This window comes from Leuresthes tenuis, unplaced genomic scaffold, assembly GCF_036924035.1.
Source record: "Leuresthes tenuis unplaced genomic scaffold, fLeuTen1.0.hap1 SCAF_24, whole genome shotgun sequence".
NCBI lineage: Eukaryota > Metazoa > Chordata > Actinopteri > Atheriniformes > Atherinopsidae > Leuresthes > Leuresthes tenuis.
This window is the reverse complement of record NW_027325378.1, coordinates 14,722,078-14,739,105: the sequence shown is the minus strand read 5'-3', so window position 1 is coordinate 14,739,105 and position 17,028 is coordinate 14,722,078. Positions and strand designations below refer to the sequence as shown.

At 38.6% G+C, this 17,028-nt stretch overlaps 1 protein-coding gene across 2 annotated transcripts in view; it reads left to right on the top strand.

Annotated features, from left to right (window-relative positions):
* cntnap2a (contactin associated protein 2a) overlaps nt 1–17,028 on the top strand; it is a 304,756-nt gene that overhangs the window by 266,203 nt on the left and 21,525 nt on the right. For both annotated transcript variants that reach the window (XM_072378428.1, XM_072378427.1), the window contains exons 19-22: nt 3,337–3,555; nt 8,745–8,981; nt 12,102–12,335; nt 12,614–12,747. In XM_072378428.1, coding sequence (XP_072234529.1) covers nt 3,337–3,555; nt 8,745–8,981; nt 12,102–12,335; nt 12,614–12,747 — 824 coding nt within the window. The remainder of the gene's footprint in view (nt 1–3,336; nt 3,556–8,744; nt 8,982–12,101; nt 12,336–12,613; nt 12,748–17,028) is intronic.

Sequence of the window (17,028 nt, the reverse complement as noted above, 5' to 3'; positions counted from 1 at the left end):
TTCTGCATCCAGAGAGAAACTTCTGGTACATACATCTTGCTTTACATAGGTGATAAAACAACACACAAAACTGTCAAACGTGCACACAGACACGCACACAATGTTCAGTGTGATTACGGAGAATTGCTGTAGATTTGTTTCTACTGGGTATTGTGATTTGTGATTGGCTTTCTTTCAGCTTTTAAAATTAGTGATGTTGTTCCTTTCTGCCTTGCAGCCCACACTGAGTATACAGACATCATTAATTCAGTGTGCTAAATGCTGTCAAATGCCTTGTATGTGTCCATTTGTCTGTGTGCTGCTGTGGGCTGTATATTGTGGATGCTTAAACATTTAAGCACCTTTTTTCAGATTTATCTTGTAGGTTAATGTACTCAGCACATTCAGGCAGGCTTTTCATGAGATGATTTCTGCATCTCATATAACAATGTCTACAAGAAAGGAAACAGGGTAGAGAGCACAGGAACCAAGAACCTTGGATTTAAGAAAATAAGAATTATTTCTTTTTAAAAAAAATGTATCTGTCATTTAGATAGATAAACATGTCAAAAAAATTATAATACAGCTGTCAAAAAAAGCAAGCAGGCTGCATTTTTGTTTCTTTGGCTCATTCAAGCATCGGATATACTTCACGGTACCTTGCATGATCACTTTTAGTTTGATTAAGAAAGAGTACATCAGTTACAAGGCTTTTCATTGTGGCATCTAGTGACAGCTAGACTGTGCATAGAAGTTATGTCTGTAATAATAAGAGTGTAAGAATGCGGTATGGTGCAGATGAGGAGGGAGAGAAGAAGTTGTCTCCTGTTGCTGTGGCAGCAGATTAGTCGAGACGTGAGTGCCGTTGCCTCAGCTCTTAGCTGAAATACATGAAGATGAGAGCAGTTTAGCTGGTGTAGTTCAGTGGTTTCCAAATGTTTTGTTGCGAGACATACCATTACGGAAAGAACTTGTTGGCATAGCACACTGTTTACCTATGATCATACAGGTGGAGACTGAACATTTTTTGTGTGATAATGTATCAGAAAACCAGTAAACAGTGAATTAAAAAAAATACACTACGAATAGTTCAATGAAACAGCATAATCACTGAATAATGACAAAATAGCTCAATATACTCAGAAAAGAATCATCATAAACAAGACAAATCCAAGGCTTACCTGTTGGTATCTTTAAACAATAGATTAGGTGTAGGTGCAAAGTAAACTCATGAATTACATGTTTTGCATGACTGAAACATCAAATTAAAAAGATAAAAGATTTCATGAAAATTTCACTGGCATATTAGTGCACCCTCTTTGTGAACAAGATTGGCGGGAGCAGAGGAGGCTTAGAGTGCAAGAAAGAAATGAGATGTCAAAAGCGGTGAAAAGGAGGAATGTATCAGACAGACAGATGAGGCACGGAGTTAACAGTTTGTCACAGTACAAAAGCAGTATTTGTCACACTAAGGAAGTGGAATCTCAGTAGAGACCAGGGTTAGTAGATAATCAAAAATTAAGGGTTGGAAAGAAACAAGCGTGACTTATTCATGAGTTGGTTTTTTTTCTTTCTTCTTTTTTTACAACAGGGATTTTATTGCTGCTGCTGAAAATGATATAAGATAACAAAGCTCTGGGGAAGTCCTTAATAGCGCATCACAACTTGTGTTAACTTAACACTGAGGAAATATAAATGGTGCAGATATTGGTTGAAAGTCTTACCATTCTAGGCTGGACTGAGACCCCGGTGTCTCAAGGTCAACACTTACAGTAGATACAGTAGATTAGGAGACAAATAAACTTCAAAGAAATGCAAGTATGATGAAAGTAACATATGAAGAAGGGGCAACAGGGTCAAGAAATGCGTGGCTAAATAAAAAAAAAAGGAGAACAGACTTAGAGCAAACAACAACAAAAAATTCATTAAAGAAAAAATGAAGGAATAAACAACCAAAGCAGGGGTTGCACAGAAATGAAGGAGCTAAGTTTGCTGTAGAAAGAATGTAAGGCCAAAGACTGAGAGAATAGCTGTATAATAAAATATATAATTCAATTAAAGCGATATAAAAAGAAGAAGCGAGCCAAGCACATTGATTTCGCAAAACAAAAAAGAAGAAAATTCATTTCCCCATTGACTACAACATGAGATTATCCACTGAAATACAGAAGCTAATGAAGCTATATTGAGCCAGTAAAGTATAGAGCTATTTATCATCACCATGGCTGCAGCACACTGGTGCCAGTGGCAATGATGTGGCACCATCCTGAATGTGCACTTTTTATAGAGCAGTCTCTCAGTGCTGGAAAAAAGTTCAATTGGTTTTAATTTTTTAATTGAACATTTTCTGTCCAGCAGCAAAATTAATTCTTTATGTCTCTCTCATTGTAGCTTTATTCCCTTAAGTCAAGAAGACTCCTTTAACATTTTGCTTTGACAAGCATTCAGAAAACTACAATCTCACAATGGCTTGCAGCTGGAGGAAATCAGAGACATGCTTCTCACTTGTAACATGTTTTCATGCCCAATGCATTGTTATATAATCCTGGAGGCTATTTATTCAATCATATCAGGTTGAGACTCAGTTTGCAACAAGAAGACACTCGCACCACTTGTTTTTGGCTATTAAACATTCAGAAACGTACAGAGTTTTTAGATACATAAGGTGAGAGGTGAAAGGCTATCCAACAGTGAACTCACCACGGCTGGAGCAGCAACATCTGGAATGGTCAGCTGGTCGAGTCAATCACACAGACACAGTGAGTCTGAAATATCTGAGCATTTTAACTGGTCACGGTCATAAAAAGGACTAACACTGCCCCCTTTTGGTTTTCTTAAATGTCAAACACTGCGGAGAACTAAAGTAGTGAATTTCATGACATTCCGACAGCTTTACTCCTACATAAAACCACTTGCATGCAACACATAAACTCTCACAGATCCTCTCAGTTAAACATAATGAAAACCAGTCTTTCAGAAAAGCAAAGGTGTCATGCACACCTGCGTTTTTCTTTCCAGAATACCCTCTATTTCCTTTTCACTGTGTCATTCTCTGTTTCTTCTCTCACTGTTCAGCTTTCCTATCCCCTAGAAAACAAGGGAATGCTGCTGCATAACATTTTGCCATGAAAACCAACAGGTCCTATCAACGGCCTGCAGGATTTGTCCTGTCCAAACCTCTTGTGCTGAAATTTTTAAATCTCTACAAGTCAGTGGCTTTCAAACAAATGAGAAATAAGATAAGAGACTGAATTAAAATCTATCTGCAGAATGGCTCATGATGAAATGGGCAGTTTGGGCTTCTAGAAAGTTTCATGTGGTGTGATCAGTTATTTCTGCCTTTCTGTATTTCTGCAGCCCCTAAGGTGGTCTCCTTCTCCTTCGATGTTGGAAATGGACCTGTGGAGTTAACAGTGCATTCAGCAACACCCCTCAATGATGACCAGTGGCATCGCCTTATGGCCGAGCGGAACATCAAAGAGGCGGTTCTCCAGCTGGATCAAACTTATCGGGCATCTCGGCTTGCTCCCACACAGGGACACACGCGGCTAGAGCTGTTCAGCCAGCTCTACGTGGGTAAGACACGCGCGCACTCATTCCCACATAATTCAAACAATTACCAACCATCATGTAGGACTGACTCATGTACACCCATTTGTTTGCAGTCAGAACAGTTATTATCAGCTTTGTGAAGGACAGGAACTCGAAGACAAACATAGTGTTATTATTAACTCTAATGTGTGGAAAGCAAGCATCCTCCATGTAAACGTAATTAGATCCAACTGTTGATTTAAAAAGAAAACTTTCAGAAACTTTATTTTCAGTCTTTAGATACAGACAATCACTGTGAAAACTTCTGTTTGTCTTATAACTTAATGATGTGCCAGCTTTATGGGAAATCAGTGTTTTCTTTCAAGAGGCTTCAGTCCAGCTTAGCCACAGCCACTGCTAATGAAGTTAATCAAGGACTCCCTCTCACACACTCAAACACACAGACATATGACACATAATGATACGCACATGTGGACACACACAGTTTAAAACCAACTTACTTATAGAGGTCATTTCTTTGATTATTGCCATTGAAATGGATTACTTTAGTACTTGGAGGTTTTTCTTTTATTTTTATTTCTTTGGATTAGGATTGTTTATACATCAGTTGTCAGACAGATAAAGTTATGCGTAATATTTTTCAAAAAGTCGTAAGGTTTAGTCCTGATGGTTTTCTACAGTGCCTCAAGTTCAACAGAAGTTCAAACTAAAGAATATCAGTCCACTTTCCTCCTTATGATTTCATTTCTGTTTTATTTTCCTTTTGTGCTGAGCTGTCAGTGCTCTACGGACCAAACCCTGCGGCTAAAATAGTTTTAGGGATTTGCGGATAGAAGGAAAAGTGCTGAGGTGGATCACAGACTTTCCACAATATCAAGGAAAAAGTTCTGCTCAGAGGAGATTGTTGCAAATTCCAATCAGGCATCCTGATGTGATAGCCTCAACGCTCTGGATCCCTGTTTGCAATAAAAGTCCATTGTCTCATCACTTTTGCTGATTTGAACATCCTTACCTTATCATGTACTGATTCATCTCTCAGAATTTTTGTACAGTCATTTAATGAAATGAAAAAGAGGCAAGAAAGGTTTTGTCTTTGTGCGACCCGTGGCTATGAAACAAGGAGTTTAATGGCTTCAAGATAAAGCCTCGGCCATCGCTTCATTTGCGTGTGTGTCGACTGGCCTTTGAAGTGTCAGGGCTCAGGTGTGTGTGTCTGCCACAGATCTGAGCAGTGCGAGAAGCAAGGGAAGGACTGTGTGTAACCACAGTTACAGAGGTGACAGCCCCTTCCCTTATCTGGTCTGTGATCTCTGCTTCACTCCAAATGGAGGATTGCTTTAAGAAGTTACAATGTAATACGCAGGAAGAGACCCAACCAGTCACAGGAGGAGGTCTAAGTTCGGCCTCTAGATAGAGATCTTTTTGTGTTTGATCAAGAGCTTTGGAGAGAGCAGAGGGAGCCCTACTGGCAACAAGATCTTTGTCACTAAATTCTACCTTGTAATGGAATGCCCCGGACCACTTCACAGTTGTCTGTTTTTTTCATATGACTGTTTAAAGGTGATGAGCTAGAAAAAAATGAATAAATACACAAGGTAGAAATTTGAAAAGAACCCAGCTTTGAATCCCACTGCAGTGATCTTTGTTTGAAATAAAATGTAGAAAGTTTGAATATTTTGTTTGTCCTTTACATTCCACCAAACCAAACATTAAAGAGGTACAACAGGAAGCTTTATTTTGCTTAACTAAGTCTCATACTTGTCTCTTTATCATCTCCTTCTCTCCCACTCAATCAATATGCTCTATGTTAAGCATTTGATTGCTTTAGTGTTTACTGCACAATGGCTCATTTGCTCTAATGGCCTTGAAAGTAAATGTTATACCATCAGCCTGCTGCCATTTACTTCCCACTGTTAACTTTTAGCTTTCCAATTCACTTCATACATTCGCACATAACTACAAATCTTGCATGTTTTATTAGTTTTATGCCACCATCTGTTCTTTTGATTTCTGTCTTGATTAAATCTCCCTATCATATTTATTCTTTCATTTTGCATGTATTTTCTCTGTCATAGTTGGATTGTTTTGTTTTTCTTTTACGTATTGCTTTTTGTTTTCTTTGCCTTTTTTCTTCATGGATGGGCATCTTGCTTGTTTCTCCTCACTGCATGTGTGGGACTCCTGTCACAGGGAAACCAGCCTCGCTCACCTGCCAAGACAGTAGGTAACATTTAATGAGTACAACAAAAGGTATTTATACACATACTTTTATATACAGGCTTATATATATATAATCTGTGGTCAAAGCTGGCAATAAATGTTTGCATAAAGAGAGGACATTTCAATTAAATAAACGTAAAACACAATTTAGTGTGATTGGGTAATTTGAACCTCATAGATACATAAAAAAATCAATCTGTAACACTTACGCATAGCTGCATGTTTGCAGATAGCATTTTCTTTATTTATATCTGCCATCGTTTTCACCAAATGGATATGCTGTTTTGGTAAAAGTATGTGGAAATTGTTGGATTCTTAGACATATTTGGACAGGCAGACATTTGATCCTCTTTGAAGCTTTGCCTACATATAAAAGGTGATATAGTTGAAAACTGGCTTCTGTATTATTATTGTAGAGAATAAGTACTTTTCTTGTAATTATCCAACAGCCACTGAAGATTATTCATTTGAAAATAGCCAATTTCAAGATATTTATTTCATATACTGCCCAATTTAAACACAACATTTCAATAGTATTCATTTAATGGCTTTGAGTTTGATATTTATAACCTCTGATTTCCTCTTTTTCAGTTGTTCCTAAAGTCCTTTTCACACAGTAGTTACAACTTACTGATGCAAAAAACTTATCCTGCTTCCTTTAATTCCCACCAACTTAATTAATATCAAATGGAGGAGGCTACTTACCACATCAGTGTGTGCTTAGATAAGACAAGCTGGTGTCACAGGATCAGCTGAGTGACAACAGATTTGTTGGTTAGAGTGGCGTATTCCGGGATGCCAGCTCACACACACACACACACACACACACACACACACACACACTTTTGTCTCTGTGACAACATCCCTTTCCAGCTCAGAGGCATATCAGCAGTGGATCAACTTCAACCTCCTCATTCTGCCTCTGTACATTCACTAAAGACATCATGTACAATGGAGGCAGTCTCGCACCGAAACAAACTGTGTGAAAAAGCCTTTAGATTTGCATGATTTGATTTGTGTGCAGAGGATCATTATCCTGTTGAAATATCCAGCTTCGTTTTCAGACAGATGGCCTTATATTGTTTTCAACTACTGTTTGATATGATGTAGAATTCAAAACTGAATCAATAATGCTGCCCAGTCTCTGAGGCTGTGACAGAACTCCAAGCCTTAATATTTTCACCATGTTTCAGAGTTGTTATGGGGTTTGTGTCTAGAAAAGCTGTTCATCATCATCTGTCATTTGTGACTGGAGATCTGTCTACAATGCCCAGTCTAAGCCTGTATGTTCATTGGTCCAATGTTTTCTTTGGACAACAATGGCAACAACAGCTGCAGGAGTAGATACTGCAAGGAAATTCTAGAGTTCATTGAGACTTCTCTTCTTATCAGATGATCTGCTCTTGGACTGAATTGGCTGGGGTGGCCAGGCCTGGATAAGTTGTCAGATGATTGAAATCTTCACCACTTATAGATACAAATAATTTTTCTTTCAGTGAAATGACTCGTATCAAATAATTTGAAGATCTTTCTGTAAACCATTTCAAAGACTGATGGGCAATCACTTTTCATTATTAATGACAATAAAAAGCTTTTTGGATCTCGGCCTGGTGGCACTGTACAAGAGAACACTAGAGCTTAGATTTTGGAATAGGGTCTTGCATCTGGACACCCAGATTCAATGGGTTATGGATTTGATGAGGAGATTGATTATTGATTTAAATTCTAAAGATAACAGTTTCATTTATATTCTCCAGTATGCAACCCTTAACAATAAGTAATGTTATCAAGATGATCAAATGTTCTATTTTAAAAATGGTAACAATCTCCAGACATTCTTAAATTATCTATATTTTAAGTCAATGCCGACGTAAGTCACTCTCAATTTTAGTCAAACTCTATTTCAGAGCATTTCTGAGTCATACAGAAGCTTTATGCACCTGTTCCTGTGTACATGCCTGCCTTGGTCTCTGCAGGCTTCGGAGCCTGCTGTCCGTTTAATCAGAGACTGATTTAGCCCAGGGTAAACAGGTGGCAGAAACCTCCAACCAATCAGTGGTACAAAATAGATTAATTAAGAGGTCTACTAAGCGTCTAATTCTGTATGGGACTGAAAAATTGAGAAAGCAGGTGAAAGTCCACCTGCATCCTGATTTATGAATACTGTTTCAACTGGAGAGAATCAAAGAATAGTAGTAACAGTAGCAGCAATATTATTACGCTCCACCTGTGTAATTTAGTCTTCCTACTTACTCTCTGAGTAAGAACTCTAATGGGGCAAGAAAGTATGTGTGTTATTTAAAGGTTTTATTAACTAAAGTTTCCCAGAATTCTTGTTAATAATAATGCCCATCTGTGTGTGTGTGTCTCCATGTGTGTCTGTCTATACGTCAGCCTCTGGTGTTGTGCTTGTGTACATTTGAATCTATATATGTAGGTGTATGTTTATGAGTGTGTTTATCACTTTACTCATTTAGGTGAACATTATTCTATTTAACACCCCTATCTTGTCCAAGTTAATGGGTAGTTGGACTGTAATGGTGCAAGGCCAGAATGACGATGGAAGCACTTTAGAAAAATGGCTATCGACACCCCAAGGCTAACCATTAATGGTTAGACTGACTCGTTCAAATCAGGTACACTGTGTGTGGTGTGTTTTAAATGTGTTTGTCTGTATTAAGTGGTTTATGTGCATCCATGCATCTATCGGCATGTGTATGCTTGTGAGGTATTCGTTAGGAAACAGTGTTCATTAGGCTGTTGTAATTAGTGAATAAATCAGACAAGTTGAAGGTTGTTTCAAGAACAGCGACGCACTCACACAATTAGCATGACATCAGTGACTTCCTTCAGGCATAAGGAGATATTTCTTAAACAGAGCATGACTTCTGTAACTCTGACTTCCATTTATTCTCCCGTTCTTCTTTTTATTTGTTTTCCTGTCTGTCAACGCCACACATATTTGCTTACCCCTGCACTCTCCTGCTCCTTAGGTGCTGCGGGAGGACAGAGGGGGTTCCTGGGTTGTATCAGAGCCTTACGAATGAATGGCATTACCCTGGACCTGGAGGAAAGAGCCAAAGTCACACCTGGGGTCAAACCTGGTTGCCAAGGTCACTGCACCAGTTTTGGGATGTACTGCCAGAATGGAGGAAAGTGTGTGGAGAGGTATAACGGCTATTTGTGTGACTGCACCTCCACCGCCTACGACGGCCCATTTTGCACCAGAGGTGAGAGACATAGAAAACCAATATCAAACACAGGACTATGAATGTCTCTTAACATACATCATGCTTCTCTTAATCTTCAAAATCTTTAATATTGAAACAAATCTGTTCATGTATGGATTTTATTTCATTTTTATGGTAGGTTTGGTCTCCCTTTTGCTTCCCTTGGAGGATTAGGCTGGGGTAAAAGCAGCATTTCCTTCCTCATTTTTGAATAATAAATCAAGTCATGAACTCTTGGCTAACACTTCTACAGAACTATTTGTGAAATAATTTTATCATTTGCAGTACCTTTTCAGTTCACAAAACAGAGTCAAATAGGACCAGGATTATGTAGTTAGGTTTCAATGAGCTTCATTGCCCAGCAAACCACAGATTTTTTTTTTTTTGCTGCGCTTCGTGATTGTCCTCACTTCCTATTCAGTTTGGAGCCGTCGGTGTTGAAAGTGTTGGGGGCTTATGATAAAAGGCATTGATTGAAAGTGATATTGTGCTTAACCACCAGTTCTTCCTGACTTAAGGGTGCATTCACTGAATGCTGATATTGTGCAAAGGCAGTGCTGTGAGATCAAACGAAAACGACAAAATAAAAGTGACTTCAAGAGAAATTGGTAGCTGTGGGTTTTTAAAGATCTTAGACAAGATATGTTAGAGTGCAACTCTGCTTCTGCACTGCATATAACTAAAACATCACGTTTCTTTCATAGGGATTCATTAGATACACTATTAAAGTTCTGCCTCCCATAACAAGTTTTTCATGAAATACTCCTGGGAGAGGAGCAGCTCGACTGTCAGAGGCATTCTGCTAGCTCCCAGTCAGAGAGTTGATCTCCGACACATGAATTAATTTGTTTCCTAAAGTTGAATGGTGTTTTTCCTCCCCCCTCATGGCAGGGGGGTGACAAGATGACAGAATAGCAGTGTGTATTTTTGTGTTTGTGTTTGCCTGTGTGCGTGCATGTGCTGTGGATGAGGGTAAATGTGTGTGGTGCTATGCTAGTGTAACACATGAAAAGACCTTCTTTGAATTCTGTCATAACCAATCAGGCATTGCAGGATTAAAGGAATAAAGATTAGGCTAGTGTCTCAATGAGAGTGATGAGTCTGTGTGTGTCAGGGAAACAGAAAGTCAATGAAAGGGAGAGAGCACACCCTTGTGTCTGTTTGTTCTTGTGCATGACATGTGAATTTCCCTTTCAGTGTGTTTCAATTCAATTCTTCTTCTCATTCTTTTATGTTCCCTTTTTCCCCAGCATTTTCTGGTTTTCTTTGTTTCACTTCTCTCTTTGCCGTCCTCTCCTGTTTTTTTTCTTTTTTCCTTTTGTCCCCTCCTCATTTTTTTGCCCTCTCTCCTGTAAATGTATGTCTCACTAATTCCCCTTACTTGTCTTTTTATGCTTTTCTCGTCTATTTCTTTTTTTTCAGATGCCTCCCCTTCTCCCTCTTTAATCTACCATTTTTTCACCCCATCCTCCCAGCGAGTGAAAAATGTATGAACTCGACCTTAATTGCATCGTGCATTTCCATTGTATCCATATTTACACACTGCTCAGGGGACTCTGCAGTGTTATTATTATACACTTTCATTCTTTAGCTTTTCTGCCTTTGAGGGTCACAAGGCATCTGTGTGCACATGTACCAACATCACAAAATTGTATCACCTGTGCAGGTATGCAAGAATTCCCTTTCAAAAACTCCTTCACACACAGTGATAAAACACACATATATACTTGAAGGGTTGTGCCTCTGATGCTTTCTTTTCTTTAAATTCCCTTCTCATGCTTTCAAAAAAATGTGTAGCTCTGGGCAGCTATTTGGACTCCCCCAGCAGTGCAGACACAGAAATAACATAACATCACATAAGCCACACAGCTTTAATCTAAAGTCAGTATTCTGAAAAAGGCTAAACATGATTATGCTCAGCTTTTTAATATATGAGAACAGCAAGAGTGAAGATGCCTCCACAAGTTTTCCAACTATCAGTGGAGCACACTGCCTCCTGTGCCGCAGCCAGCTTAAACATGTTATGTTGTATTGAAACTCTTACATCCTTTTTGCAGAAGCACGCTGTTCTGTTTTAAAACTGCACATTGTATGAATCATACCAGGTGGCTGTGACTATCCACTCATACTGGAGGTGAAATGGGCATAAGCTGTTAATCAGCCAGTACCCCAAAACAGAGAGCAATAAAAGCTTCTCAGAAAAACAAAGTGAGAATTAACTGATTTGAAAGCCTTCTGACTGATAAATGCAACTAGTTGATAAAATGCACCTCTCCGTACTGCTGACTCTAAAGTCAGAAAATTTGTGATGTCCTTGAATGCAGGTGACATTCTGCTTGTAAAACTATACCAGTCAGAGACCTTCCCCAGTTTTTTGATTAATCAGATTTCTATTAAATTTGATTAATGTAGCATGAAGTATTTATCAGTCCAGTCTGGTGGGAGACAAAGGCTGAAGTGAAGCATTATTAAAGTTACATAAATGTGTTAACCTGCAATTCTATGTTCATGAACTCTGAGGCAAACACAGTGAGGCATATTTATGGCATATTCACAATTGCACAGAGCACCTAATTCTTTCTGCTTTCCCTGTAACCAGTCTCTTTAATTTCATGCACTCTATGTTTTCATCTTTTTTCATCTGCTGACACACACAAGCGTACAAATATGCACATAAGCCAGGAGCTTAACCGAAGTAGGTTATCGAAAAATAAGGTTGCCTCTTCTCAGCATTTGATTATAAGAATCAATAACCCCCCTAGAATGGTTGAAATATGCCATTAGGTTTGTTAATGTAGTGGTAAATGGTGTATTGTTTGCCCTCAGATGCTGGAGCACAGCAATTTAACACCCACTTTACTACCCCTTCAGTCATATTTATGTGAGAGTTTATTCTCCTCTGGCTATATATTTATGTTTAACTAGTTGTGTCTTTGCATGTATGAGTTTGTGACTGGTTCTCGGTGGTTAGGTTGTAATGCAAGGTGCCTTGCTTTCTTTCTCAGATCTCTCCCTTGTTGGCTTTCTTATGTACACATAGGTGCTCCAACGTTTATGGTGTGTGCGCTTATACCATAAGTGTGTATTGATGCTGTTTATTTTTCCTATCATCTCACCCAGATATTGGAGGTTTCTTTGAGGCAGGAACACTGGTCAAATATAACTTCATGCCTGAAGCAGTTGCAGGGGCCAGTAGTGACACAAAAGCTTTGGCACAACAGTTGACGCCACATGAAGTGAATCTAACTGCGGAGGAAGTGGCCTTCAGTTTCAGCACATCCAGTGCTCCAGCTGTTCTCATGTATGTCAGCTCCAAGACGCAAGACTATCTGGCTGTGGTGCTGAGACAAAATGGTAAGAGCTACAAGTAGATGCAATTTGTAGTTGCTCAGTGCAGGAGTCTAGTAATTGAAAAGCCGTTCCAGCAGAACAAATTGAAAACGTCTATAATTTCCAAAAGTCCTCCTCCGTCATTGACACTCTGATGGAATAGAAGCAGTAAAAATCTGATTGTTTCAGCAATTGCTGTTCATGATAACACACAAGTTCACTCAAGGCCCAGACACTGTACAGGGAATTGCTTGATATCACAATGTGAGGTTTCAAACAAGCACTGCCCTGTGTCTCCCCAGGTTCACTGCAAGTGCGCTACAACCTGGGTGGTCTGAAGGAGCCGTTTGCAATAGATGTGGACCAGCGCAACCTGGCCAATGGACAGCCACATAGCATTAACATGTCCCGTCACAACAGAAGCATCACCATCCAGGTATGACCTAAACACACACACATCTGACCACACACAATTCCAAGCTTTTAGTTTGCTCAGAACATGACTAAAGCTTCCATTTCAAGATTATACAGTGTAGGAGAACAGGGATTGTCATCCAGCTACATGCACATATAAAAACGCACACTTGCACTCTACACAACACAATCTCAAAAGTCCAGCCAATGTTAGCTTGACAGTTTGTAATACATCAGAGTGTCCTGTTCTGTCCTCTGCTGTGATTAAACAAGTTGTCCTTTTGCACTGTTAATCAACCACCAGTGACAACCCAAGTACAGTAGCAGAGAATTAATTCAATCTGTGTGCTTTGGCACGAGTGGATGCTGTTGTGTGATTATGAATACATCCATTACTGCTTGTATGCAAATATCTAAGAGTGTGTTCTTGTGTGATAAACCTCTAGAGAGACTGCATGTTGGGCGTGTGCATGACATGCATTTGTGGATCTAAATGATCCATGTTTGTATGTGTGCTCTTATGTTCTGGGATTTTGTGAAGTTGAACAGCTTAATGCTGGTCAGTACAACAGAGCCACAGTCAGTAACTGTTTAGGATGGAATAAAAAACAGTTAATCTGAATTGTCTGTGTTCCGGGTTAAGATGCTTAAATTCAACTGCAAGCCACAGTTTAAAGGATGACTATAAATGATTTGTTGTTATTGTCACTTGATTGATTGCATCCAGGTCTAAACAGACTGAATTTGTGTGTTTATGATATTTCAAAAACTATGAGTCAAACAGAACTTGAAACTGAATTTGAAATTGGGATGTTATGTTTGCACACATAACACGTATGGCTTTAGAAGTGTTACATTTATATAATTAATTATTTATTCTCAGGCATTTCATATAGTGCACATATTGTTCTCTATTGGGGAGATCACATACCCCCTAGTGGCCAGAAGGTGGTATTGCATCATCTTGGAATTAATCTGACTCACCTCCTCACTGCAACAGTGTGAAACTTTGACTAAACACACGATAACTAATATAGCAGCAATTTGCTAATATTCAGAGTTGTTTTGAACATTATCTGTTTTATTTATTTGATTGAATCTCTCAGTAAGTGCCAATGAGGCTTCACATCTGCAGTACCATTGTATCCCTGTTATGAATGTGATTTTGATTTGAAACAGATCTTCAGTTGAAAAAGCCTTTCGGATGAGAACCAAGAAGAAGTCCACTTGCCCTTTATTTAAGCTCTTATGGTTGCCATGACCTGGATGACTGGGAATCTTCATCAACATCATAAAGGACAGCATTGCTGATGTCATCAATAGTTTTAATTTAGTTACTTAATTTACTTTTAATTACTTAAATGTTGGGCCAAATCTGACAGAAAAAATTCCTGAGTCACTTCAATCTGTTGACCTGTTGAAAAATCTGATAGAAAGAAATTCTAACTCAATGTTCCTTACAGCAGCGGAGAAAAAAGAAATAACCTAGATTGTAGATGAGTGCAGTTACTAAACATCCACTGATTATAATTATATCGATGTGAAAATTGTTAAGGTCATAGAAGCGGACTTACAAATACTAACATACTTCTGCAACTCATCGTTTCAGACTGGTAAAGTTCCAAACAAAATGAAAATAACTAAAGTTAAACCACCGTATAAAAGTGGGCTTAGACACACCTTCACAAATTACAGGCAAATCCAAGAAAAACTGTTCAATTAATCAAATTCTTAGATAAGCATAAATTAATCTCCAACAGTCGATGTAGATTCGGGCATTAACTGACTCAGTCAGAGATTACAGATGCTATAGAGCAGAAACAGTATGCAGTTGGAGTGTTTCTAGTTCTTAAAACAGCATTTGATGCAATCAATCATGACACGTTGATCAACAAACTGGGACGATATGGAATCAAGGGGGTTGTATTGCACTGGGTAAAAAATGGTTTGTTGATTATTTATATGAATTCTATTTATGAGGTATGTGATTTATTAGAATTCGTATTATTTGTAGATGACACAAATATGTTTTGTTCTGGGGGAATCTAAAGAAGCTACAAGATATGGTCACTTCTAAAATGTGCAAAATAAAATAATTATCATTACTTCTAAATTAAACTAGAATTACTCCACATTCTCTGCTGTCTGGTGGTTTCATCGTATTTGAATTACAGCGCAGAGGTTTGGGACAATACTTCTAAATGTTCATATCATACTTGTAGATCATACAAATCCACTATTCTTAAAACCAATAATACTCAAATAAACCGATCAGTGCATATGTGCACATGTATGTGTATCTCTGTGTGAGTAAATGTATATTTGTTAATGCGTATATATGTTCTTGGGGTTTTACTGGGGCCACAAAACCAAGTGCATGTAGCAAATTTTAGAGAAGGATTTATGATACGATAGAACATAAACAGGAAGTAAAAATGGTGATTATTAGTTACATTAAATGTTGGGAAAAGGGGTGGGATTCATAACATGTTCAAAAGAAATAAATAAAATCATCCTGACTTATTCATAGGAAAGGGTCACCTCTACAGCCCACCAACTTCATCTTCTTCATTGAAAAATCTGACGTTTCCAGGAAGTTGCAAACAGATGTTCATTCAGTTTTGTCAGCCTGCAATGTGAAAGATTACTCATTAAAACTGCGATGTTTGAAGAATGTTTAAATTAATACATTAACTATGGTCTATAAATTAAACAAATATAAACACAGATTTTAGACACATGGACCATTAAAATGAAAGGGTAGGTTTTAACTTCGCTTTGAAAGAATAATGTGTTTTAATAGAGCTTAATCTCTCTAAACATGACTTCAGTGGTTTCATTGGTCAAGACGTCAGCCTCTCTTGTTCCTATTCGAGGTTCAAGTGAATTTCTTCTGCTGCTGCTTTCCTATGTGAATTGAAATGCAGACTAGAATTAATCACGGCACTCTCGCAAACATGTAGGCTAATGCTTGCATCTCCTCTCCTGCATAGTGAATATTTAGATCTCTCTTTCTCTCACTGCATGCTGAGATTTGCCCAGTAGTGACCCCATCCGTCCTGAAATCCCATTGTCTGCTCTCACGTGCTACAGTGAATAATGCAGACAGCAAGAAAATTAAAGTGAAACAATCAATGGAAATCATACCTGTTTTCTGAGCCAAGGACATCCATCAGCCGCTAATCACTCTACAGAGTGCACTTCAGAATCACACAACCTCTTTATTGGTCTTGCGCACACACATACATGTACACACTGTACCTTTCTCTAGCAGTTTAGCTGTGTCCAGATCACCGCTGATGTTCATTCCTGAGGCATTTGTTATCAAATGTACATTCACAGTTTAGGACTTCAACACTAAAAGAAAGAAGGTTAAGAACTGCACTGCTGAGAATTATATGATAATTTGGTTTTAAAAAATGAACAAGGATACTGTGGAAGAGAGGTACAGAATTAAAAAGAGACTGAGTTTACAGAAAGGGCAGGAAAAGTGGAGCCAGAGGGTGTGCCAACAATGATTACTTTGATGAAAGTTTTTCATGTTTCCTTACTGCCTTAGGGCCCTTTTCAAGATACAAACACATGCATAATATACACAAGTAATCAAACACCAACACGCATTTAAACACCAAGCCTGCTTTCTTTCTTTGGAGTTTGCACCCATAGCCATCTACTTGATTTATTACAGCCATACATACCATCCCAATGATATGTCAGCCTAGTTTATTCACTGATAATTAGTTGATATAAGTTTCTTTTTCTAACAATACAAAGGTGTTCTTTGATTTAGTTTGATTGTTGGCTGGAAACATAGCAGTTTTGAGGATTCACCAGCAGCCCTCCGGTTTTCTCTCCATGACTTTTTGCTTGCACTTTTCCCTCTAACGTCTCACATACACAGCTTTCAATGGAGGTTGTGTCAAGGTTCAAGTGAATTTCTTCTGCTGCTGCTTTCCTATGTGGAACGAAATGCAGGCTAGAATGAATCACGGCACTCTCACAAATATGTAGGCTAATGCTTGCATCTCCTCTCCTGCATAGTGAATATTTAGATCTCTCTTTCTCTCACTGCATGCTGAGATTTGCCCAGCAGTGACCCCATCCGTCCTGAAATCCCATTATCTGCTCTCACATGCTAGTGACAGCTCAGTGCCCAGAACATTGTTTAGTGCATCTTTTGTTGCCAACCTAGTGACTTTGTCTGACTTTTCAGACCTTTTTGGTGACTTGTTTAACAACTAGCGATACATCTGGATACTTTTATGGAACAGCTTTAGATACATAAGTTTTGCCACCTCTGCAG